We start from the raw sequence: 27570 nt of genomic DNA, 5'->3' as shown, positions 1-27570 counted from the left end.
GACAGACGTTCCACAGCTCTTGACATGGCTCACCTTTTAAACTTGTAGAGGATGAAGGAGCTGGTGGCAATTATGCTGACGAGGAAAAGGACAGCTATAGCCCAAACACCCGGACCTCCAGCAGCTCCAAGATAACCTGGGGGGATGGTATACACAAATAAACCAATACAAAAATGCATATTTGTTGCACAATGAGAACATAATTCTTATTTAAAAAAAACATTACTATTGGCAAGTCCAAGAAAGTACAGTGAGAAGAAGAAGATCTTGATTCTGCAGGAGTGAAGGGATAGAAGTCGCAGGAAGAAAACATCCAACTGAACTAACACTTTCCTCAAAGAGGCCAACCTCCAAACAAAACAAGACCATTCTAAACTCAGTGAAGGATGATCAGGTGGATTGAAAAAGCACAGCACGGCAGACAGATTTAAACTGGACAGGATTTGGATTTGTTGGGAAACCACGAAAAGAAAAGGCTCAGGAATCAAAGAGCATTGGAGTTACGCATCCATACAGAAAGCAGCTGGTTCATGAACGCACCAGTCTTTGCTGCTGTAGCTGTTGAGTCATTAGCAATTAGACCTAGACCTTGGAAATAATAAATAACATGCAATTAAAAAACATAAAAAATGTAGTTTTAAAAAGCAGACTATATGGGAAGTAACGCAAAGAGCACTGCAATATACAGTACCTGCATTTGGGTCAGCTAGCATCACCAGCACTTGTAGTCCTCCTCGCACCACAAAGCTGACATTGTTACTGCTGAAGGCTTGTATGATGGCTGGAACACGCTGAGGAGAAGAAAATATGAAATTAAGGGAAAATACTTGTGAAAAATAGTTAAATTGAATGGATATGCTTTTCTATACATGTGTATGTACCTTATCTACAAACATGCTCCTCTTGGCTGGTTTGCTGTCCAGTGGGAGGACGTACAAATCAGCAGTGGTGGGGAGGCCCGGCTTTACCACCGTTACCAGGGACTCCAGAGGGACACCTGTGGTCTGAGGTCAGATGATTAAAGGTCAGTCAGAACATAATAAAGCAGCACTAATCAATATTTTATGTTATGAATCAAATGACGAATGATGAACTCACAGAAAATGATCACTCTACAGAGCTTTTTTGGCTTCTTTTAGCTTCTTGTTTTGGTTTTGTGGCCCACAAATTGCTCTAACAAACCCAGTTTGCAGCCATAACATGCAGCTGTTTTCAGTGAAAAAGCTTGGATAAAACCACTGTACGTTAGCTGGTGAACATAGTGGAACCAATTCCCAATTTCCCCCCCGGGGATCAATAAAGTATTTCTGCTTCTGAACATTTAGCAGCTAAAGAGCCAGATATTTTCTCAGGGGTGCAAAACAGAGCTGAAAAGAGAATGAATATTGGATTAATATCTGTCTGAAGGACACAAAAACTCAAATTGATGCTTATGTTTCTCTGTGTCTACTGGATGTGTTAATACTGTAGCAGCTGTTTGCTTACACCTTTGCCATGCAAAGCAGCAAGGCTCTAAGGAAAGCAATGCTTGTCAGTCTGCTGACATTTGTGGTGTCTCAACATCTACTGGTTGGATTACCAATGACATTTGGTGCAGATATTCATGTCCGCCACAGGATGAATTGTATTATGAAAGCTTACTTAATAAAAGCATAAACGTAATTTTTATGTCCTACCTTAGCAAGTATTTTGGTGACCACCTGGCCGATGTCCTCTCTCCACTCTGGGATGTTTGGGTTGAAGCGGTCCAGATTTGTGCTGAAGCTCAGAGGGATGACCTGGAAGTTATCTGGGATCAGACAGAACAGGGGGAGCAGTGAGCAATCCTCACAGTTGTCACTCAAAACTCAAACTGAATCATTGCATCAGTATAAAAACAAGCCACAGATGTTGCATCGTGACTGCTGAAGATTAAACAGCATATAATCTACAATAGAAACTACAGATCCAGAAACACAGATGTGCGATGAATGGACAGATAGGCATTGTCGGCAATCACCTTGGAGAGAACATATATAAGTCAGCTATGGTAGGAAGAGAGACACCTATGATCCTATAGTTTCATTCTTATATTCAGTTGATATTTGCCGCTGCATCGACCCAACTCTACAATGAGGTTCTTTAAAAATTCCATTGTTACCGTAGACTCGAACCGTCCTGGTATCCTGCACCATAGATCGGCCATTAGAAGCCTGGACGGCAACCGAAACCTCTCCCGTCTCTGGGAAACGAGTCAAAAGGCTGTTCTGCAGAGTCAGCGTAGGCTACGGGAGAAAAGTCACAACAGGTTGGCTGTTAGTTAGGTCAACTGTGTAGGCTATAGGGTGTGTCTGAAAAGTCTGGGGTCACAGAATGGCTTCCTTGATGAGATGATGGAATCGGGCTCAAACTGTCATTCTTACTTAAAGTGGCTATAACTTATATTTTACACTAACAATGTAGTGTAGCGCTGGACAATATGAAACCAATGCGACAATGTAAAAGGGGTCTTTTTACCCGCAGGTTGTCTCCTATCCACCAGTAAAAGACAGACATGTTGGCTTCAGTGGGAAGAACTATGGCTGTCAGATTGACCTCATGGTTTCTCCCAGTGATGGGAACCACTTCCAGGTGCACCTCCTGTAGAGGGGCTGTAAGAGAAAAAAAAACACAATTTATAAGATTGCAAAGCAAACAAGTTCATTCAAACACTGAAAACTGCAGGTGCATCTAGTTCTTTGTATTGTCATGAGAGATTTATGTAAGTAGTGTAGACAAACCCTTTGGGCAGTTTGTAAAGTTGTGTTCGATTCAATTCTGTTAATTTGTAAATATTTTTTTGTACACTTAGAAGTGAGGGTTCCAAATGAGTTCTTGTTTTGTTGTGGTTTTGTGCTGCACCACATCAGCCCTCTAAGGCCCTTCAGACAGAACGGGACAATGTCTGCACTGTGCTCTGAAACACATTATTTCTAATGGCTTGCAACGCGCCACACATTGAGTAAAGCGTGGGCACAGTTCGCTGAGCGCTATACACAGCATGCTGTTGCTGTATGTGCTGAACCCAGCGGTGAACGCAGCACAAATCGTGTTCTGTGTGAAAGGGACCTTAAGGGGGTTGTAGATGAAACCTTTGGAATATGAAAGGGGTTCTTTTTAGCACCCTGAGAAGGTGGAAAGGTTCTGGATAGAACATCCAGAGAGGGTTCTAGGTGTAAACCTTCACAGATGATTCTGGATAAAGACTTTATGTTGGGTCCTATAGGTAGAACCATCTGAAAGGGTTCCAGGTGGAAGCTATATAAAAGGATCTACCAGGAACCAAAAAGGGTTGTCATATGAAGACAGAGTCAAAGAACCCTATATGGTTCTTGTTAGCACTTTTATTTCAAAGATTGTATAGTACAATGTGCCCTTGTTTGCTGTCGAACATGTTTCTCTAGTTTAGGTTTATGAGCTTAGTTTAGAGACTTGTCATTTGTTTAAATTTGGTTTGTGTCTTTTGTTTTTAAGGTTAGGCTTTTGATTATTATTATGATTGTTCATACTGTGTAGCTGTTATTTTGTGGGAGTAGGAAGAGCGGGGAGTCGGACGTCATGTTATGTCTAGGTTTCCCCAACTTTCCCAAGACTTGAGACTTAAACTGGGCTTGCCCTCAAAAGACTTGACAAAATATTCACAGTTGTGCATTAACCACATAAAACCAGTAAGTGACTGAGAGGCCGACCTGTGACCTGGATGTACATGGTGGCCTCGTCGTGCCCTGCCGAGTTCTCTGCCTTCACTGTGACCTTGTACACCCCCGGATTTTCGTAGCGATGCTGGATGGGCTCATCTGTCACTGTCAGGTTCTGGTAGATGGCCCGAACCCCGTCGCCGAGGTCCACCTGGTACTTGGTGCTGCTGCTGTCGCCCTGGTAGGAAGGAACGAGGACTTTCAGCAGATTCAAATTGAATAGAAGGAAAGGAAAGGATGAACCGAAAAGGAAACAACTTTCTTCGTACCTGTTCCTGGTGGACGATGAATGTGATGTCATCACCAGGTGCCATGGCCAACATCTGCCCTTTGATACCGACCTGTAGTCCTTTAGGGGGCAGCAGAGGGCAGTTGTGCTGTTTGGTGCTCTGTTGCTTGTTAAGCCCCCCTTCACACATGTTAGATATCACCTTCCTGTAGCTGAAACACAGCAGAGGACGGTGATTTAGAGGAATAGTTCAACAGTTTAGGAAATAGGCTTATGTTCTTTTTCTTCTTGAGTCAGATGAGAAAATCAATATCAATCTTGTGTAGCGTGATGACCGAATGTTGAAGAATAATGAACATGACCGTGAAATGATATCGAATTCTTGAAACTTCTTCCAGAAACTGCAAATGGTCTAAGCCCCTAAGAACTTAAGTTCCAACTTACACAGGCTCCACCTTCTACTGGACTACATTAGTACTACTTTCCTCCAATCACACGCATGCTTTCACCCACTGAGATTTGCATAAACATAGCCAGCCAATCATGATGTGCCTACCGAATATGTGCGTTACCACAGTATATAAAGCAGCGTCTAGCACCGCCTGGTATCCATTCCCCATATTTTGACATTAATTAATGATTTATTATTAAACCTGCTACAAACAATAATGCTACACTCATATCTGTGTCTTAAGATGGAGCTGGAGATAGGAGGCAATTAGCTTATGCAAAAACACTGGAAGCAGGGGGAAACAGCTTGTCTGATTCTGTCTTAAGTTTAAAAACTAATCCTAGCAACACCTCTAATTATTAACACATTATATCTCATTTATTTAATCTGTTCACAAATAGAAATGTAATGTAGAAAGAGAGAGAGAGAGAGAATGTGTTTGTGCACATGAACAGACCCAGTGCTGGACACGTAGGTTTGTCCTAGATGGCAGTCTTCGGGTGGTGAATCTGGATCGTGCCAGAAGTCAGCGAAGCAGTGATTGCCTTCCGTGGAGGACCGTTCAAAACCATAGTCACTACACACACACACACACAACAGACACATGTATATGATTGAACAATAGTAAAAATATTGAGTATACATATTGACCAGCAAATTTAACACCATAGCACTCTCTCTCTTTGTGTCTGTCTGTCTGTCAAAAGTAACTCAAATTCATTTTAACGCATTAACACAACTTGAAACTAGAAAAAACCTAAGGAATTAATTTGGTACCAAAAATAAAAAATAAATAAAACAACTTAAATCACTGTACACTATGCCCAAGAACTTTATATCAACCCTGAGATTATGAGACTCAATTGAATAACATCAAATCTCTCAAGATTTCCCTGTTTTTTACAAAAATCGGATGATGCCTGGTTGAATTATTCTAATATTAAAACTAAGCTGAAGCCGAGTGCCATCATTCTCCCTAACCTTTTAAGACAATTAATGGGTTTATGATGAATCATTTAGAGTTATTAATTATAGATACATATTTTGATATTAATTAATGATTTATTATTAAATCTGCTACAAACAATAATGCTACACTCATATCTGTGTCTTAAGACGGAGCTGGAGATAGGAGGCAATTAGCTTAGCAAAAAGGCTGGAAGCAGGGAGAAACAGCTTGTCTGATGCTGTCTTAAATTCAAAAACTATCCCTAGCAACATCTCTAATATGAACACATTACATCTATGTCACATTATATATTCAGTTGATTAAAGATACATATTTTGATATTAATTAATGATTGATTATTAAATCTCCTACAAGCTTGTCACAAAGGAGGCTAAATAACTCTCCAAACTTGCGCTAAATTTTGGCGATGAAAAACTGGCATTGCCTTGTTATCATTTGAGCATATTTTTATGCTAAACCTGTGAGGGTTTCTGGACAATATTTGTCTTTGTTTTGTGTTGTAAATTGATTTCTAATAATAATATACATTTGCATAAAGCAAATTTGCCCACTCACATGTTAATAATAGTATTAAATACTTGTATGAATACAGTCTGTTCAGTGTTTTCTACATCTGTGGAGTTCTCACCAGTTGAAATCTTTCTCTGTGCATTGACAGGGATTGGTGGTGACAGCTGAAGTGTAGCTTTTTCCTTTGACACAAGACGCCGTGTCCTTCCTTTTCCTGAAACTCCGCTCTTGACCCATAATGCACTTCTCTCCCTGAGGATGACCATGAAGAAATGTGAATTCAGTTTCAAAATGGCACACATGTAATGTAATTATGTGTGCATGTACTGTATTGTGTGCATTACCTGCAGGTCTGTGAGCTGCCAGGACTCGTAGTCAGACTCAGTACACTGATGGGGGAAAGACTGCCTGAAGTCCACTTTGACCAACTCCCAGTCTGATCTGTAGCTGATGTGGCCAAACACACTGCGAAGATACACAGAAAACAGATACAAAATTAAAACATAATTTCACATTATATTCCTCAACACCTGTAAAAGTTGTGGCTGACATTGTGTCACTGAGTTTTATTTCCCTTTGTCTCCCGTGTAGAGATCGACTTAACCCCCCGCTCAGGGTTAAGCCGATGTGAGGTGTATTACCTCCTGATGGGGAGGTAACCCTTTTAATGGAAATGTAAGAAACCTCAGGAACTGAGAAGAGATCCCTCTCCCACGACAGACAGACGTGCGATAGAGTTGTGTGTACAGAGTTACAACAAAATAAAATTACAACACAAACAATCCATATCACTGTATAATAAAAATACAGTTTTAGATTTAAATTTTTTTTCCCCTGTATTTCAAAACGACAGGAAAAATTGTAATAAAATAACAATATAAATTTTATTGTTGTTCCGTTCCAAGCAGGGGCCTTCTCTTGTAATGTCTCCGTCGAGGCAGCCTGGGAAGAGGGAGCGGCATGAGCCGTGCTCTGTGCCGCCAACGCTCTCTTCTTCTCACCGTTGCGCTGTTACGCCTCGTCTCATCATCCCCGATCCTTTCTCAGGAGCGTAGTGAGCCCCAGGCACACATGACGGGAGCCTACTGTGGCAGTAGCAGTTGCAACACTGTGAATCAGATTATTTATTTGGCCCTTGACGAGGGGGGGTTATTTAGCCAAGGGGATGCCAGCAAAATGCCCAACACATATCTTGTCAAAATACTCCATCCCACCGCTGCCACCGTCTGACAAAACTCATCTTCTTCTCCCATCCGAGGAGGAAGCAAATCAGTGGGCAAATCGCTGAGGAGAAAAAGGATAGCAGCCTGTGCTGCTTTACATACTGTGGGACAATGCACATATTCAGGTAGCCACATCCTGATAGGCCAGCTACGTTCATGCAAAATTTCAGTGGGCAATTGCATGCTTGTGAATCTTGAGCTCCCTTGAATGTAGTGTGCCGGCAGGCAGCGCTGCCCTGTCTGACCCTCTTAGACGACTCATTAGAAGCGAGCATAGAGCGGAAAGTGTGAAAAGCAGGACGGAAGGTTATGCTTTTGGAGATGTAGGAGATAATGTTTCTTTAATTTGCGATTCCACAGAGATTTCTCAATTCAGTATATTATAATTTACACTCATACTGTAATAAAAACTGTGTGTTTCTGTATGGATTTAAAGTTTTCAGACCGTTTACGATGAATTCAGCTGAACTTTCATTTTATTTTTCCGACAGCAGTCCTGAAATTGAACATTTTCCCTTTTTGAAATTGTGATTTCACTCACGTCATAACGAGGGTCTCGTCTCCTGGCTCGCTCAGGAGTCCATCGACGAACACAGAGGTGCTGGTGAAGTTGTGAATAATCCACGTGCGTCCTTCATCAATACTAAACCTGTGGAGAAACAGGTAGCGTTCACAATCACCAAAAAGTCACTTCAATTGGAGGCCGCTAAACGGCCTTGCAGTAGAGTTAGTAATGACTATAGGCCTATATTACAAACAACACACTCCCATGAAATTGACCATTTATTAAACCCTGGTCGATATAAACCTTTAAAGAGTTTGGAGCGATCAGAGGTAAAATGGTTTTAATAAAATAAAAATCAATACTATAATGATCTCACCCTGTTAAATGATGTGTTGCAGTAGTAAGGATTGCTATTGACATGGTAACATACTGAAAAAGTAATCTTACTTGAGTATCTTGAGGGGAATAGAGGTGTCCTTGATGGCAACAATGACCCCGCCATGGTCCAGATACAGGATGTGATGCTCCTCCTCGAAAACCTTAAAAGAAGTAACATAAAAAGGTTGGGGTGTGAAATGAAATGGAAATGATATTACTAATGTTATAACTTATTTACATCCGACTCATGAAAATCTTCATCTTGAAAAACAAAACATTAAAGTTAACATACCATATGGTACAAGTCATACAGTTTGGAGTAAACGAAAGCTGGACAGATATCAAAATCGATTTTTTTTTTATCTCCTCAGATTGTGCAACATTCATGATAGCAGAGGGAAAGCGCGGAGAATGTTAGGAGTGGAACAGCAAAGAAGAAGCAAGGAAGGACAGGTTGTACCTGTCGCCACGTCTTCCCACAGTCTGGAGTGAGGTACATCTCTTCCTTATACTCTACTAGCTTGGAGCCAAGGTTACCTGAAGGAAAGATGAGGAATTGAAAATTTGATCAGGCAGAGAGTCTCTTGTTAGGCATGCAACAACAACAACATTAAAAACAACACAGGTTCAAAAAGGAGAGGGAAGAACATATAGAGAAGAGATGTGAGGAGACTAGAGGTGGGACAAAGTCACAAGTAAGCCTCAAGTCTTAGCACTCAAGTCCCAAGACTTGAAAAACATTTATTACAATACATCAGGGAGAAGGTTATGTCGTCAAAAAAATACATATAAGTAATTTTTGCTCTGGAGACTCACCAGCACCCATGATGAGACCTGGAGCGGAGTCTTTGGTGTGGACAGTCCCAGACACGTAAGGGTTGTCCGCCCAGCGTAGGTGGAGATGGAGGTGACAGTCCGGCTGCAGAAGGCAACCAGAATTTAATGTAATTCTGCCACAGTACATATACACTGTTCCGACTTCTAATAGACTGTTTCACATTGGATTTGTAACAAGGAATTTTAATACGAGAAAATAATATCACTTCAGTGAAATGGAAGGCAAACTGGAGACACTCACAGTCCTGTTTAATGAGTCTTACCATACAGATACCTGATAATCCTGCTGCAAATATGCAGCTCAGTATGGGGGATTTGGCGCTCTTAATCACATTTACTTGGGGAAAGATGTAATGGAAGCTGATTAATTTCAAATGAGAGAATGAGACTGGATTTGCAATGCAAACATTTGTCAGAGGCAGAGCTGCTCTGCTTTATTCTCAATGGGCAGAGCTGAAGACGTCACTTTATGTCACAAATAACACTGAAGTATGTGGAGACATTTATCTAAGACAATTTATCAGGGAACCGTAGTTGTGATAGGACAATCAGTAACCATTTTCTGAATTCTGTATTCACATCTAGCGCGATCTCATTTCAGGGTGGACACTAAATACCTCTTTGTCTTTTGTGATTTACAGTACTTTGTGGTACCTTTCAACACTGGATTAAATACAGATTGTAGCTATACACATTCATCTCGAACACACTTCATTCAAACTGCTTCTGCGCCTACAAAAAGTCATTACTCTCAGTCAGTCCGTGTCAGGTGGTACGGTAATGAATAAAGCTGACCGTGTTTGCCTGATACAACGACGCAATAAATAGCACATCTAGTATCTTTGTCTAGCTCGGTGACGTGTAATGTCAGTGAGGTGATGTGTGTGATGCCAATGTTTTGAAATAAAGACAGACTCAAAAGACGTGAATCCTGGAGAGCTGATTTTCTTTGCAGGACATTATATTGAGTTATGGATGAGGCCAAAGAGAAGAAGAGGTCAATATCGGAGCGAGCAGCCAGCGATGGTAAACAAGTCTCGAGCTGATATCTGTGTCCCCCCTTCAAATTTGTCAGCGGACTAGAGTGATGGTTCAAATAAAGGATCAGACTTGCTCTCCCTCTACAGTATCTCCCTGTGAGGTATGGATATCAGACTGCGGGTCACTCATTGCTCTTCGCCGTTTAACCTGATAGTTGCAACTATGACAAGAAGAAAACCAATCTGATTGGCTGTCAACTGATTAGCTAGTCAGCTTTATTTAGCCGATAAGATTCCTGATTATTTTCACATTAGCTGAATTTTTCTCTATTTGAAGCTGGCTTGTTGTTACCGGTATGTGGACATACAAATAATTGCAAAACATACACTTTAAAGCTACAGTAATGTATCACACTTGTAGCTCTATTGAGGTCATAACATTTTTCATCTCAGGTAGTAGATTAAATAACGAAAAAAAAAAAGTGAGAGGGTCTTTTTGCGGGGTCAGTACTTACTGCTTTGCAGCTGATCGACTTGCCGTTCATGTCAGTGGCAGGCGGGGCCAAGGGTTCCCAGTTTTGTCCTTTGTTATAGGTGATGAGAGTTGTCACTTTGCCATCGATCTTCTGATTGGCCAGGAAGACTCCTTTGATTCCACGCACCTGGGAAGCGAAGTGGAAAAGCAAGGGTTAACTTTGCAAAGAATTATCTGAACTACTCATTTAAAGTGAGCCTATGTTACTTTAGCTGAATAGTGGCCACTGGTGGAAATTACAGTATCATGGTAAATGCTAAAACATGTGTAACAGTAGCACGAGAGAGCGGTAAGGTCATGAAGTCAGCAAACTGACTCAGTAATGTCAGTTACAGAGAAATATGTATCTAAAGTTTTTAGCTCATGTTAGTTAACTCTATGTTTATATTGAAAGAAACAAGGGTGTATTTCATTGCTTATGAATTTAACTTTTCCTTTGCGAGAGAAATACTGTTATTTATTCTTTCAAAAGTTATATAGTCTCACTTTAATCTAGAAACTTCCTAACAAAACACATTTTTTAACATAGGCACAGAATATGAGGTGAAGGGAGAATGTGTTAAAGGCCACGTAAAATTGCTATCCAGAGTATAGGAGGAGCTCAAACAGAACATTTCAGACGGACGGTGAAAAGAGGTGCTGCAGAACAGCCCGGGTGAGGAAAGTAAAGCATTTTTTTAAAGCACATGTATGAACAGCTCAATTGATTTACTGTACATTACAACCCCGTGTCTCCATCTGCAGACTCGCCCAGCTTCTATCTATAGCACTGATGCTTATAGAGTGAAACAAGGTAATTAAGTACATAAGCCCGCTTGTACTCTCTCTGGACTTCTCTCCTTTCTGTCTTCGCTTCTTCATCTCTCCAGCATTTCATCTTCTTTTAATTTTTTTGCTCCTTCTGCCTCAAGTCTTTATCCATCCTCTGTATACTGTTCGCCTCTCTGTGTCTCTATCTACAGCATGTGATGGGAGTGCAGCCCGAAGCGAGGGATGATAGAGGAGGAAGGAATTAGTTCTGCAGTGAGGGCCTTTGCCTCCATGGTCCACTGCCTCTTCTTTTTTCCTCCAACACTTCTTCTCTCCCTCTTCCTCATCTGATTGCTTCATGTCCTTCGCTTATATATAGGATGAAAAGAGGGCAAGACTAACATGGGAGCTTCAAGATCAACACTTCTCCATTTAGGTAGAGGACATTTATACATGTATCTTCATATTTTGGACACATAATCGCGCTTCTTCAGAGGGTAACTCCCGGTTCACATCAAGAACGGACGTGTTGCAAAGCGCCACCGTCTACACATTTCAATACATTTTCAATTGTCCCAAATTCCTCATCACCAGTATGCTCTGCACTGTCTCCACTCGCACTGTCAGGTGGTTGGATGAACATTTGTGTCATATCCACATCTTCTGATTGAAATAGTTCAATTACCTGCAGTACATTGTACTTGTTCTTGTCAGCCTTTTTCTCTCCATCTGTCCTCTGGCCCGAGTCGTGAGACCCCAGCAGATCGGTAGGTTAAAAGTTCAAGACCTATATCAAAGGCCTATATTAGTAAATACAGCTTCTCAGTGCCCTTATTGTGTGTGTGTGTGTGTGTGAGAGAGAGATGGGGGGTTCCTATATGCATTTGAGAGTCCGTAGTTACATTAAAAAAAGCATGTTCTGATGTTTAATAGAAGCAAACAGACATACTTCCTTAATGTGCATTGAAACCCATTGAAACTAATGGAGAATGGCTCCTCAAGCGAATGTTTTCACCAGCTGTATGACATATAATAGTTCTGTGCAACTTTTATTTATATATTTACTGCTTATTCTAGGACATTTTTTACCATTTAAAAAAAAAAAAAAAAAAAAAAGTAGTCCCATATGCCCATAGACTAGATATAGTATGATGAGAAGTATGACCGATTTTGAAAATATCTTCAGATTTGTGCTTAGGCTCCCAGGTACCCAACTGGGAGTTGGGTATGCCATTCCACTCGTCCGCCCCGTCTCACCTCAAGTATGTCGATGAGGACATTCTCCTCTGGCTGCTTGGTGCTGCGAACATTTTCCAGGACGATGGAGTAGTAGACGCCCTGGGGATCAGACTGGTACAGGTTATATGTGTCTGACTGGTACCACTCCTGGAGGGCGAGGAAGACATGGTTCTCATCCGTACTCACTATCTGAACATCCTGTGGGGAAAGACGGAGGGATGGAGGGAGGAGAGAGAAGGAGAAGTGGGGGTCAAAAAAGGGACAGTCAGTATTTTCTGAATCAGTGGTGTTGCGAATGAATGTTTATTTTGTGATACATTTTTTATTGTTACGGCAGCATCTCAGTCCGTATGGATTTGGCTTGGGAACCGGAGGGTGGTGCTGGTTCAAATCCTGCACGGACCAAGTACGAAGTCTGGACTGGTAGCTGGGCACTGCCGAGGTGACCTCAAACAAGGCACCAAACTCCTAACTACTATAATTTTTCTCCAACTGCTGCATGTCTATGGGTCCCGTGTGTGTGTGTGTGGTTAATCCATAACCTGGGTCAGGTCTCACAGGACAGATGCAAACTGCTTTCTCTGATGGCCTCTGCATTTTTCATCCTCCAGCCTTTCAATTATTCACAGTGGAAAAACATGGTGCTCGAAACAGTCCCTCTCTCACTCTCACCCATACACACACACACACGCACACACACACACATACACACTTTACCCTCCTCTCCTCCTTTCGTTTCTCATTCCATCCCTCTTTTCCTTCTCTATTTCTCTCCCCTGTGTCACTAGACCTAAAAGCTTTGCCACGTGTGACCTATCTGCTCACCCAAGTAAGAGGACACATGTAGAGAGACAAGAGACAGAGAACAAACACATATATATACACACACACACACACACACACACGCTTGTTTATAGACAATATCAGGACTTTTGACAAGAACATGACGAATGGGGACGTGCCTTTCCCAAGGTCCTAGAGACCTGGGAATAAAAGTATTTCCGAGCCATGCTTCTACGAATACATCCATCTGTTGAGATTTTGTCTAAGGATATACTTTGGTCAGACAAACACACACAAACTGATTTACTAGACGCTTAATCAAATTGATCCTTTTTGTCTCTACTTGCCGGAGGAGGAGAAATAAAGTGTGTGTGTATGTGTGTGCACGCAATTCAATCCCTTTCACCTACCTTGAGTATCACTGAGTACTGTAGTTGAAGCAGTCAAGCAATTCAGGTATAAGATCACCCTAAGTGGTGGAGCTAGAGTAATTCAATACATTTGCTGGAGAGTGTGTGTGTGTGTGTGTGTGTGTGTGTGTGTTGGTGGAAAACACACTCCACACAGTCCTCTCTGACAGGGTGTCAATGGCAGTGATTGTCTTAAAGGGTTTTCTGTTCTTAGTTTAAGGCTGAAAAAATACACGAGACGTCTCCCCGGACTCTATACGTTCAATCAGTGCAGTTCAATAGCACTCAGGCTGGTGTCACGCTAAAACGGGCCCCTGTGACGCCAACGCTGACAGCAAAGGTTCCTTGTCTTGTATTGGAGTAGAGATCATTTATCGTCTTTGCTTATGTCTGTGAGACGGGATGTGACTGGATCAATGCTTTGTGGTGAATATTTAATAGGAACTATCGTGTATCAGGCCATTACCAGGATTCATTTGGGTACAGGTGCTGTACTAACATCTGACAACAACGAAAGAAGTGGAACATAGTGGGTTGTAGAGTTGCAGGTGTGAGTGAAGGAAAAGGCATTTCACCCTCAATTGCATGTATTGGCTTATTGGGGAACATGTAAAGGTTGTTAAGTAAGTGATAATGTACAGCAAGTTGGTCATTGTTGTGAAAGAAACCCCAACAAGGCGATGCAGCACCTCGACGCGGAGTGGAATGGCTGCCTGTGGAGACTATGCTTTGCTAAGCACATATAAACGGAGGACGTAACATATTGATGCTTGTCAGTGTGAACTGATACATTTGTAGAGATAAAGACGTATTTGTTCCCTGAAACAGATGAATAAACTGCTCTAAAAACACTTTAAAAATGCTGGTGGCATGGGCAGCCCTTTAGTTATCTATGTTAGATAATCCCCAACAGGAATTGGTGTTTTCTGCAAATATTCAACAAAATATGTATTCATACATGTTCATTGTTTGAGTGAGAATTGCACTGTTATTAGTGCTTTAAAGCTTCTGAAACAGACCAGTGTGAAACATTTAAAACTGATGTTCCTCAGGATTATGAAAAAAAAAAACAATATCAAAAATTGCTATTAAAAAAAACACAACATGGTTGATCTGTGTGAACCTACATGTAGGCTTAGTGTTTGGCTTTCGCTATATGAGTTGTTGAAAAGTCTATTGTGTCAGTGACAAAACGGTGCATCAGCAAATACCCAAAATTTAGTTTGAAGTGACATCAGCAATGAAAAAAATATCATTTTTGATGTGCTTTACCTTTGGCAAGGCGTACTTAGGAAACCTCATCTGGACGAACTCGTTGCGCCGGTAGGACACATAGTGCTTGGTGCGATTCCCTGTGGTGACCTGGAAAAATAAAATAAATCACAGTCTCAACATGGTAATCTTTTCCTTGCAACAATCTGCACACTACCCAAAACTTATGTAACTGTCTTATCTCTACTTATTATTATAACTATTATTACTACAGTTTTTCTCATTCGCTTTGACTCAATTCTTGAATGGACCAGTTTGTGAATTGAAAATGAGTTAGATTAAAATTGACTGTAGTGTCATTGACACTGGGCTCCAGAAAAACAAGATACAGGACAATGACTAAATTAAAGGCTTTTATTTTGGAAAATGCAATTTAGAGTAAGACATTTAATGTTTCCAGAGGAAAGAGAGAGAGAGAAAACTTCAAAAACAAAATCAAGTAGTCGGCCTCCACCAGTGTGCAGCTGGTGGAGTTAAGGTGCAGAGATCACCATCTGCTTCTGGTGACTCACACCGTGCTGAAAGGTAAATATTTTAAGAAATCTCCCCCACGCTGCACAGACCTTGGCATTCACCACACAAAACTGGGACCTGTGGGTAAAAGTCTGAGTCACGGTGCCCCCCTCCCGAGAGAGCTGATCAAAATGCTCACAAGGTGCTGAACCAGAATACCCAAACAGCTGAGGCTACAATTTAGCAGACAAAGCTCTTGAAAGAGAGAGCGCTGGTGACTGACATAGTAACAGAATCTTGATTCATATTTGATCAACGCTGCCTAGTTTGACAGTTTGATTGGAGTGATTCCCAGCTGCACAGAGACTGGCTGGCTCAAGCTCGGCTGTGATTGGTTATTTTTTCAGACAGGAACTTGCAAATGCCATTAAGACCTTGAGGGGGAGGTTATTATCTGTCTCATGCAATACTGTAAAAATATAGCGACAATTATATAAAAATACTTTTTTATCATATTTGCTCAAAGTGACATTGTTCAGACCTGGTATTAACATGCGTCCTCAGTGATCCGCTCCTCAGGTGAATAAACAGGCAGGCACGGCCATCGTCAGCATAGAAACGGCCTTTGTGCTCTACTGTATCCTGTCGGTACAACTGTATTTTATTAAAATATATCTTGTTTATAGGCTACATATCTACAGACTATCAGACTAGGCACGCAAAGTGCATTATTATCATATTGTCGGAGATGTGTCGCTGTTTTTGTTCTGTCCACATATTTGTTCCTATCTAATATCAGTGGGTTAGTAATACTGGGAGCGCAGGGGGGATAATCTATTGTTGCTTAATGAGGGTTTAATTATTCTCACACACATTCACAAACAGTCAGTTATGCATACATGCATTTACACACAGTCATATACATGCACAAATATGTAGACACATGCCTCCACAAGATATATAAATATGACTAGGGCTTCTGCTCTACTATAGCAGCTCACGTATAGTCTGCTGTTGCAAATGTGATTCAACTCTCTGCCCCTCAGAGTGTACACAGTACTGTACCGCATGGCAAATCAATTATAGACATGGCAAGATTAATTCTGCACACTGTTCCAAATAACAATTCTTTTCCATTTCAAGCCAACAGTACTGTATGTTATCTGAGCAGCAGAGGTCGTCAGCAAAAAAAAAGACAGCTGCAGCCTCAGTTGTGATTGAGATACACAGACAGATACAATATATGCTCAAATGCTGAATGATAATAAATAACAGGGGAAAAGCGGGTTTCAGGCACACAGACTTAAAGCTACAACACTATAGTATTAATATAGTAATGACTGTATTCATCTTGGTGGCAAGCAGTGTAATTAAAGTTTCACTAAAGACCCCAAACCACTTTTTATACCAATGCATATGGGTATTTAGTAGTGTTGATGGATTCAGGTCCAAATCTTGACACTTTAGTGTAAAGTATTTGAATTCTACCTAATTTGTGTAGTAAATATGCACACCGACTGCCCTCTATTCAATTTAAATGTATTTTTATGTAGCGTCAAATCATAACAGAAGTTGTCTCAAGACACTTTTCACATAGGGCATGTCTAGACCGTACTCTATAATTTAGAGAGACCCAACGAGAGATCCCCCAGGAGTGACAGTGGCAAGAACAAACTCCCCTTTAACGGGTAGAGACCTTGGGCAGAACCAGGCTCTGAGTGGGCGGCCATCTGCTAAATTAAATTATTATTTAATCAGAGCAAGATTAAAAGACTCAGCCAGCTGCATACATTCCCTTACGAGAGGCTTAGCGGGACAGCAAATATTAATTTTAAAATCACCAAGAATCAGAACTCGATCAAAGTTGGGCATAGTGTTTGAGAGGAAGTCAGTGAATTGAGCGATAAACTCTTTATGTAATTTTGGTGGATGATACACAAGAGCAATTTAAAGGGAATTGACCAGGACAGCTTTAATTAATTGCACCTCGAAGCTGGGGAAATGATAAGAGTCCAGCAGGCGACAATTAAAATGATTCTTAAACACAGCGGCTAGACCCGCATCGCGTCCGGAGGGTCTATGTAGGCGAAATCTGTTCAATATGAGAACCAAGCTCAGTGTTAAGCCAGGTGTCCATGACCAGTAAAAAATCCAATCCATGGGCGTTGAAAAAGTCATTCAGAATAAAAGTCTTATTGGATAAGAATCTCACGTTGATCAGTGCTACTTTGACTGGGATAGTAGTATATATAATATATAATCCGACAACGGCTCCCACAAGAGAGGGTGGAAGTTCTGAAAGGCTACACCACTGCGCTCCACAGATAGCCTGTCGAGCAACGGTCTGCAGTGGTCTGGTGTCCAGGTCTGTGTCTGGGATAATTGGACGGAGAAACGCGTACGTGGTCTCGAGGGAGTGCAGAGGAACGGCATGGCCGACAAAGACCAATAAAATGTTTTGAATATTAATTTCCTAAACCTTTTCTGGACCCGTTGTAATACTTCCGACAGCTACATATTCTACATTCAAGAAAAACAATCTCTTAATTGAAAAATGTGATATAAATCTTTCCATCTTTGGGACATTGAAAACAGGATGAGAAACCATTTCTGTTTGACAAAAATAATTCTATAACACACAGCTCTCCCCCAGTTACTGTGATGTTTACCTTGACAAATGTATAGTCGTCCTGCACCAGCAGCGAGTTGTGGTCGATTCTGCCAAGAAACTGAGCCGTCACCATTTTGTCAGAACAGTTCTGGATGAGACAGGTAACATACAGGTAACCTGCAGTGGCACACAGAAATGAACAGAAAAGATTTAAAAAAAAAAAAAAAAAAAAAAAAGTTCTTTACAAAAATTAATATATTAAAAATGTTGGCTTCATGAACCTCTGGAATAGCCTGCTAAGCCTGCTGCCTCGCGACCTAGCCTTGGATAAGCGGAGGTTAAAGGTAGTGCTGGAAGTTGGTGATGTAGGGGCTACTTTCTCTCTCTTGCTTTGCCTTGTTGGTGTCTCATGGTTGGCTTGTAATTTGTCAATAATGTGACTTTGTGTGACAAAGTTAACCAAAGTTGAACTCTATGTGAAGGTTCCACACATTTACTTCAAATCCACCGATTGTGGCAATTCCATTAAAATAAATACATTTCAGTCTGAAATGTCACTGTGCTGGTGTGACCAGGCCCCTAACAGTATCATGAATAAATATACAAATAATGCATGTGCAGATGGAAAATCACAGTACCTCCACTTGTATCTTGCATTTCCATGTGCACCAGATCAGGGTCCACATCCACACCAGATATTGACCTGGAACACAGATGAGAATTACATTAATCAACAGCATTTCTGACATGGGGGACAGTAAATTCGATCAGAAATTAGACTTATGACCACATGACACCAACTTTAGATTTTAGATAAGGAAGCAGTAAAAACAACTATTTCTTGAAAGTTAAATGTATTTGGTCTCATTTTTCAGTCCAGTATTTCTAGGAATTCTGTACACATTGGATGATTCTGCACCTCAGCATTTACTTCCAGTGCCAAGGCAGGAAGTATGCGGGAATAGCTAGTCCACCTTAAAGATCAATCCACCTTAAGTAAGCCTGGGCTGAACGTTGTTGCCAACTTCGGGGCTAACCCCCTTCAGGTGGCAAGCAAGTCACAGGAACTTGGCTTGGGGCTTGAGGAGTTGTATCACAGGCTTGTAATACACTGGCAGAAACCCTGATGACGACCATGAGTCTAAGAGACAGTCTGAAGTCACGGAGACAGCTGATGATGGCATCATTCTTTATATAGTCCAAAGACATGCAGGTTATAGGTTAATTGTAGAATTGTATACCCCCTTTTCCTTCTTCACAGCACACCAACGTATACTACAGTACACTCTCTCAGTGTGCCCTTCAGTGAGCAGTAAACTAAGCATTTCACCTGATTAGAACTGCATAGTGCAGTCTGTGAAATTTAAAACACCATTACTTTGCCAGTAAAGACTTTACGAGCAATTAGCAGGCCATGGAGGGAGGAGAAGGTGCATCACAGGAAGTGCTACAGAATGATGGTTCAGTCTTCTTCAAGTGATCTGAGGAGTTTGCCTACTGGTTTATTAAAATAAAAAATCAAGCAATGCATATGACTTCAAACCAACAGAAAGTCAAGCTACCTTAGGAGCTTCACAGGTGACGATACCAGTATCTACTTCATATTACATTTTACAGCTCTCATTTTATAGCAGCTAATGATTCCGAGGCAAATCCAAATGACCTTCACAAGTGTTTTATAAATCTAGTTCTACTGGCGTCTGAGAAACATAAATCAGGCAATTCTCCCTATTTGCATACAAAACCATTTTACTGGCCTTTTTCCCCAACTTCTAGAAAGGTTTTAGTTGTCTAGTCATCAGTTGAAAAGGCACCTTGAGTAAAAGCAGTTGTACCACAAAAGTTAAAAGAGTAATACATGTACAAGTATAGTATGGAGCCCAGCAGTTGTCACAGGAAAAAAAAAGTAGTGCCACTAACATGGAAATCATTCTTACATACAAATGAACATAATGTTTAACAATTAGTTGTGTCTTTGCATACAGTGCTGTATGTGCATTTGACAGCAGCCAAGCTGGCAAGTGCTGCTGAAACAGTGTTCAGTTTGCAGTAGCATCACAAAAAGGGCACAATGATTAATAACATTAATGATATTGATACAAATTAATAAATGAAGTGTTGTTGCTAACACTCTGGTAACCCCTCTGGCAATCTCAGGGCTTTTTTTTCATATAGATCTTAGGTCTAGACAGTACTCTTTATATTATTATTTACTGAGACCCAACAATTCCCACATTGGCAAAGACAAACTCCCTTTTAAAAGGCAGACACCTCGAGCAGAACCAGACTCTGGGTGGGTGGTCATCTGCCTTGACCGATTGGGTTGAGAGAGAGAGAGAGCAGGAGGAAAGAGAACATACAGACTCATCCCACTCCAAATAAACCTTCATCACCATCTAAGTGTGTAAGATTGCATTCTCCTTCGGTCAGGGAAAGCAGACAGAGAAGGCTGAAAAGGAAGCAGGGGAAATGAAACGAACGATAAACATGACTGACTGGGGAGTTGATTCACAAAGAAAAGATAATTGATTTAGAAGAAAAGGAGGAGGAAGTGCAACATGCTGCAAAAAACATCCCCCCCTGGAATGGAATTCAGTTTCATCTGAGCTCCGGTTTCATTGCCATTTGATTACGCTTTTATCTGCATGCTTTTTCTTGCATTTCATTTTCATTGCCTATCCTCAAATGCTTGCTTTGGTTGTCAGTTGTGTGATGTGTGAGATGCCACTTCAATTTTAAAAAACTGCTGTTTCTTTTCATTCAGGACGGCAAACAAACTTTACCACCCAGGATCCCAAAATCAAGGTCCACTGGAACATATTTTTCCAGACAACCCCAACAGCAGATTGGTTTTAATGAGTTTTTTTTTTTTTTTTTTTTCTAAGTGAAATTAAACAACAACATGGAGGCGCCGTCGTCCGAACCAAGACAGCAAATTGTTACTCCTTTCAACCTTGACAAAGGCTGCACATACCAGATCCACTAATTATAACCTTTCACAATAAAAGTATTTCACATTTTTGTGCTGTTTATTTGTCACGCCGCCGGTGTGTAAAGGCCTGTAACCAGACCATAAAAAAAAAAATGTATATTTTGTCACACTTAGGATACTGTATCATGAAATCCAAATGTGAAAAGTAAAATGTTGATGAACTTTAAAGGAATAGTCAAACATTTTGGGGAAATATGCTTATTTGCTTTCTTTCCAAGAGTGAGATGAGAAGACATGAATCTCATGTCATTAGAGCTGAATGAAATTATTGTTTTGGCAATTTTATATTAATGTATTATAACCTTTCCAGGTCCCATGGTGGAGAGGAGGTCATGTGGCTCAGGCTCTAGCTGTTTGGCGACAACTGGAAGCTGCTTGACATACTCCCAGATCAATTTCCTTCATATTCTTCTTACATTCTATGTATAATTACCTCTGCCAAGGCTAAGGGCCTTGGAAGGAGGTTATGTTTTCACCGGCGTTGGTTTGTTTGTTTGTTTGTTTGTTAGTCTGTTAGCAGGATTACTCCAAAAGTTCGAGATGGATTTGAATGAATTTCTTTGGAGGGGTGGAGTGTAGCACAATGAACAAGCCATTAGATTTTGGTGGTGATCCGGATCATTATCATGAATTCCGATCAGCCTGAGCATTGAGACCGCAGGGTAGAACACATGCAAGAGATACGTATGTGGATGTGTGGCGAGACTCCAAGGTGCGGGAGCTGCTGGCCGTCCACGGTGAGAAAGAAAAAAGGAGGATGGTACAGGAGATAAAGAGGGAGTGATACATGATACAAGATAAGATGAAGGTGAGAATGAGGAGGGGAAGCAGAAGAGCTCTCTCAAGCAGTGAAATATTGCTGCTGTGGATTATTTTTCTGCCGGAGGAACAACAAATCTATCAGGAGATTCCTCTATAAAAAGGTTCTGCTGCATAAACTTCAGTTCTTATGACTAAAATCCAATTCAAATTTTTAATTCAAGAAAAATTGTAGCAGACGTTTTCTGTATTATGGTGAACATAAAACCGATTCATTAGTATCTTGGATATACCTGCTGTCAATATAATTTTATTGAGCAATATTATTAAATGGCAGCAAAATGAGATCAGGATATAGTCAAAAAAATGAACCTATTAACTCTGCAGGAGATCAAATTTATGTTTCATGAAGCAAATATAGTTTTACTCTATATTACTATTGTTAGATTGCTCTATGATGATAATCACATTAAAGGCTATTCATAGTTCAACATTTTTGGAAAACCGTCGATTTGCTTTCTCTCTGAGAGTGAGATGATACGTTTGATACCACTCTCATGTCTGTGCATGACAGATCTGATGCCAAGATTTGGTTTTTCTAGCTTAGCATAAAGACTGGAAGCAGAGGGAACTAGCCTAGCTTTCTCCAAAGTTCAAAATAATGTCTACCAATGACTCTAACCCATGTTGTTTAACCCATACATGACCCAAAGTGTAAAACAAGACTAAGGGCTCCACTTTTGTGGTGGTGCAACGACCAGCACAAGCATCCCTATAGAGTAGAGGTAGAGGAGGACAGCAGGTCCCCGTCCTCCCTTAGGGCGGGACCTCTCCTATCAAATCAATGCATTTTATTTTTTCATGCTTATCTGTGTTTGGCCAAAACACGTCAAATGACGCTCAACAGCGAGCAGAATACAAGATTGACAGCGGGTTGGTCCAATGATGATGTTCAAATGTCATCTTCATCTCTACCACTGTATTGTACATGATGAACTGGTAGTAAAGTATCAGACAGCCGCATATCAGGAAATTAATTATAACGTGAATTATGAACTACTTTTAAACACATATCAAAAAAATCCTTTTTATTTAGGCCTTTTACTGAGCTGTAGCTAGCGGCATCACTACCCCCTTTAATATACTACGTTGTGGATTTTTCTTCATCTTATCATGCACCATGTAATAAATGATTGTTCATTCGATATGGAGTCTCTCCTGATTGATCTAGCAGTAGGTACTTGCTGCTGACATGTTTGCTACTGTTTTATACATGTGTATGTGTTCATGAAAAAGTCATTAACTGAGACACTGAACATTGAGCTGAGACTTAAAATCCTTATTCATCAATAATGAGAAAATACAGTTTAACTCACCAGAACACTTTGTCCTTGGTCACCCTCTCCTGGAGCAAAGTCCACTTGCGGCCCAGGTCTGTGGAAGCAAAGAGCTGGACACAAAAAAAAAACGAGAAAAAAACACAATTAGACAGAAAAACACACTCAAAGCATGTAGCATTAAATTATAAAGCCTAACCCCCGAGCCCTATTACCAGCTGTATCCTTTAAAACGGAGGATAAAGGGAGACTATTTGGATCAACGCAGTTCACCTAATCAAGCTACTGAATTTCACGGTTCACCAAGTTAAGACTGAGCTCAATTAATTATTAATCATAGCAGGTTTCGCGTGTGTGAGTGTGCCTAATATTCTACGAGTAGTGTGTTTGTAGTAGTGTGTGTGTGTGTGTGCTGCCGGAGCTTGTACGGCATTGATCACACCCATAATGAAAGTCTATTGATTCCTAGAAATCCTTGATGTCTGAAAAGCACTCTGGAGCTGAGAAAAGTATTTCACACAAACTTCACAAAACTTCACAAAAACACAATGACACACTTTCTCAACGCTCGTCATTGACAGAGGCTTAGTTGTAAAAGCACTACATCCTGTCTGCTCATAAAACAACCTTTCGTCGCTCAGGGTCATCAGAAAATATGAGTCAGCAATGATCAAACGCAATACGAAAGCACATTCCAACTATCTGAAAAAGAAAAGCTGACATTGACAGAAATCTATCCCTGCCCTTACAAGCTTTCTTAATTTACAACCGCAGCTAGGTACGCATCCTCCCAATCATTCTCTAGCTAAATGATGATTTTGTTCTGTTTGAATGGATTTCTAAACTCCATCTGCAGCCTGCTCGTATGGAACAGATAAAAACCTAATTGAATTTCTTATTTAATTACGTGTAAATGATTAAAGTTGAGGAGGAGTTGAGCTGGCCCAACTTTATGAACTATTGGACCTATAATGTCCCACCTCTATGTCTCTAGCTCCATTTCCACTTTAAAAAACACTCTTCAATTAGGAGGTGCAGACATGTCTTTATATTCAAAGATCTTTAATGCGGAATGAAACAGATCAATGAATGATTTGACTTACTAAATACTGAATTCGAACATACTTTTCTATTATTTTTGCAGTATTTCACCTCTATTTGACGGTTCATGTGAGGAAGTGGCAGGAAACAGAAAAAAGGAATGGGGGGTGACATACAACAAAAGTCTCTGTTGGGATTTTTATTATGGGCATTGTATTATTTTGTTGTGTCATAGACAAGTTTCCAAATTGTATTGGTTTTCTATTCTTTTAAAATTGTTTTTTGGTTTTCTGAAATATAAATATATAATAAATAACAACCAAAAAATTGTTGGCTCAGGGTTAGATAAATGAGCAACAGCTACAATGTGTAGATATATAGATATAAATAAGCTGTTCCTTAAGGAATAATTCAACATTCATGATTTTATCATTAGTTAATTAAAGCACTTTCTTTGGAGTAAATAAAATTGTCCCTGTATGCTAATAAAAAAATAAAATAAAATAATAATATAATGTAATTAATTAATTAAACTGTATTCATTGTTATGAGTTAACCGTTCACGAAAAATAAATAAACTTTTTTCTAGACATACATACACATACAGACACTCACAGCTCAAAGGACAACAAAACAAATACACTATAACAACTATCATCATAGTATTCAAATAGTATCAACGTTAAGAACCCCTAAGAAAGTTATGACAAAATTATTGGTGGGATAAGGGTAGAAAAAGTGTATACAAATGGACTTATGATGTGTATTTGTTGCATCTAAATCCAGACTTAATTTCTTCTTTTCATACAAAATACTTCAAAGAACTTCCTACAGAAAGCCAAGTGAGATTGCAACATGCTGTCAATGTGAAATGCAATATCTCTTGGAGTGTGTGTGTGTGGGTGAATTTGCATATGGCCACTGTTCGATTTATTTCACGTACATAAGAAGATTTGCCCTACGGCTGTATCATTGTACGATAAATCATACATCTAGTTTTTCTTTGAGGTCCGTGTACTGCTGGTGCGTGTGAAAATTGAACTCGAATGCATTGCTACACTGACAGCAGAGACGTCTCGCTGGTGTATTATCACTGCTCTCTTCTTGTTCATTCTTTCAGCTACAGAAGCTGCAGTCTTATTTTCATGTTTCTGCAGTGCTGTGATACCCACCATGCCCTCCTTGCAGTAGGCCAGGAGCTTGTCTTCTTCCTTAGGGTGGAAGATGAGCGTGTCTGGGGTGAAGGAGATGGACTGTCGCTGGAAGGAGGAACCTTCGTCTTTGCTGATGAACAACATCTGATCCCTTTCGTTTATGGATGAACCTACAAGCACCACCTGGAAGACAGACAGACAGACAGAGGAGGAGGAAGGGAAGAGGTCAGAGGTCAAATGGTCAAAGGGTAATTTCATGCAACGTATTCATTGCTCAGTCAGCAGTCTGTGAAAGACGCAAAAACACTATCCTCCTCATGTCAGTACTTATGCATATCAATTTCCCTACTTGTATTACAAAACTGATGAATAGAAATGCGTGCATGACCATGCATGCACATATATTCAAGACCATAAGAACTTTCCATGAAGCTTGCATGGTGTTTTAGACCGAGGTGACACTGTATTAATTATCTATTCAGAGTTTTATTGCTCATAAAGTGAAGGCATTAAACACAAAGCACACCCGCACCTATCAACCTATGTTATGTTATGTTATGTTATGTTATGTTATGTTATGTTATGTTATGTTATGTTCCGGACACCCAGAAATACCAATAGGGGTGATGCGTTGTTTCCACTTGGTCTTTACAGAGAGCATTTGTTATAATATAGAAACATTTTTAACAGTTTCTTCAGTCAACCAAATAATGAAAGCCATGTGCTGACAGCTGTGGTCTTCTTTCTAAACATCTGTGCCATTCTGTTGCCAAGGTTTTAGATTAATGGATGCAAAGCATTAAAGAGACAAAAAGTGTACACAAGGAAAGGAAAAGTTCAGTTTGTAATGATTATATAAAGCATTAATTACGCTTGTTTTGCATGTACACAAATAAGCATGCATAGACATTACCAATCAAGTATTTAGAGTATGCCTTCTTTTTTTCAATTTCTACTCTCATTTTGACTCATTTCACTTATTGAAAAGAAATCACGATATTCAATTCAACTCAAGAGTGAAGAATCACTCAGCTTTTTACTCTGAGTAATGAGGACCTACGTGAACATAACATTTTCTGAAAAAAGTTCAAACAGTTGTGGTTATTTAACGAGAAAAAAATCTGTATGTTTTTAACATCTTATTTCTCTTGTCTTGTCTTTCTACTGTCGTATCATACAATCTTCAAATTGTCACTCCCATAAGCTTACGACTTGCCACGCATTGAACTCCGAGGCTGTAGCTGAGTCATTTTGTTATTATATTAGATAATAAAATGAATTTGTATGCATTGAGACACACAAGTAAGCACACACACACACATTCTTTTCAGTATTCTCATCATGACTGCAGTTAGGCAGCGGGCATAGCATGCCCCACATCTTGCTGGCTGCACTACTTGAGAGCTGTGTGTGTGTGTGTGTGTGTGTGTGTGTGTGTGTGCGTGTGCGTGTGCGTGTGTGTGTGTTTGTGTGTGTGTTTTTGTGTAACTCTTGCTCGTTCTGAACACACTTCCTTCCTTGAGCAACATGTTCAATTAAAGGCCCAGTGTTTGTTTGGCTGCCAGAGGAAGGCCTACGAGGACAAGCAGTGGAGTGGTAAAGACAGAAGCGGCACAGAGGAGTGTATTATCCCTCTTAACAAAAGTATCCATCCATCCATCCATCCATTTTCTTCGGTTTGCAGACGCAGCAGGCTTAGCAGGGAATTCCGGACGTCCCTCTCTTCAGCAACATTTTCCAGCTCTTCCCCGAGGCGTTCCCAGGACAGATGAGATATACAATCTCTCCAGCGTGTTCTCTTACCAGTTTGACATGCCCAGAAAACCTCCAAAAGGGAGGCGTCCAGGAGGCGTCCTGATCAGATGCCCGAAACCAACCGAAAAACATATATTTTTATTTATTTTGTGATGTCTGTAATTGCAACTGGGAGCTGCCAACAGTGTTCGCTGATCCACTAGAAGGCTCATGGTCCGGTGCTTTGCTCAAGAGCACCTCTAGAGTATACTTGTTCGGAGAAAGCAGCAGAGATTTTCCAGTGGATTTTCAGGGATTTGACAAACACATCTTCAGTCACGATCCTGCATTTCATCAACAGGTATGCTGTTAGACAATGGGGCATTTATTGGCATATCAAATTAGGGAAGTGTTTGAGAGATTCCTTATCTGAATGCACATGTCTCACTGTGGTTTCTCTTCACAGAAATTGTACAGTGAGTCAAGAAACACCTGGAAAACATCATGTTTCATTCATGCGGCATTAATGTGTGTATAATGCATGTGTTGAATCTTTAAAATTTGAACCTTATGGATATTAAGATGTTAGTAGACGTAGTGGACGAAACAGTTTCCACACAGTGGATGAGTCAGTCCCAAGCAGGACTCGGCCGTTTTACAAACATTCCACATTTATACAATACACAACACAAATTTGAATA

At 40.4% G+C, this 27570-nt stretch overlaps 1 protein-coding gene across 4 annotated transcripts in view; it reads right to left on the bottom strand.

Annotated features, from left to right (window-relative positions):
* sorcs2 (sortilin-related VPS10 domain containing receptor 2) overlaps nt 1–27570 on the bottom strand; it is a 236230-nt gene that overhangs the window by 4734 nt on the left and 203926 nt on the right. For 3 of the 4 annotated variants that reach the window (XM_037758034.1, XM_037758032.1, XM_037758031.1), the window contains exons 4-26: nt 25154–25318; nt 22980–23053; nt 18491–18555; nt 17911–18029; nt 14789–14878; nt 12342–12521; nt 10315–10461; nt 8799–8901; nt 8443–8519; nt 8052–8143; nt 7641–7748; nt 6221–6341; nt 5995–6128; nt 4854–4973; nt 3986–4157; nt 3708–3894; nt 2497–2630; nt 2141–2264; nt 1677–1789; nt 882–1004; nt 692–791; nt 541–588; nt 34–136 (exon numbers count right to left, since the gene is read on the bottom strand). In XM_037758034.1, coding sequence (XP_037613962.1) covers nt 34–136; nt 541–588; nt 692–791; nt 882–1004; nt 1677–1789; nt 2141–2264; nt 2497–2630; nt 3708–3894; nt 3986–4157; nt 4854–4973; nt 5995–6128; nt 6221–6341; nt 7641–7748; nt 8052–8143; nt 8443–8519; nt 8799–8901; nt 10315–10461; nt 12342–12521; nt 14789–14878; nt 17911–18029; nt 18491–18555; nt 22980–23053; nt 25154–25279 — 2660 coding nt within the window. In that variant the 5' untranslated portion in view covers nt 25280–25318. The remainder of the gene's footprint in view (nt 1–33; nt 137–540; nt 589–691; nt 792–881; nt 1005–1676; nt 1790–2140; nt 2265–2496; nt 2631–3707; nt 3895–3985; nt 4158–4853; nt 4974–5994; nt 6129–6220; nt 6342–7640; nt 7749–8051; nt 8144–8442; nt 8520–8798; nt 8902–10314; nt 10462–12341; nt 12522–14788; nt 14879–17910; nt 18030–18490; nt 18556–22979; nt 23054–25153; nt 25319–27570) is intronic. The other variant, XM_037758033.1, reaches the window with a different exon arrangement.

This window comes from Sebastes umbrosus, chromosome 22, assembly GCF_015220745.1.
Source record: "Sebastes umbrosus isolate fSebUmb1 chromosome 22, fSebUmb1.pri, whole genome shotgun sequence".
Taxonomy (NCBI): domain Eukaryota; kingdom Metazoa; phylum Chordata; class Actinopteri; order Perciformes; family Sebastidae; genus Sebastes; species Sebastes umbrosus.
The sequence above is the reverse complement of the archived record's forward strand: the minus strand, read 5'-3'. Positions and strand labels throughout refer to the sequence as shown.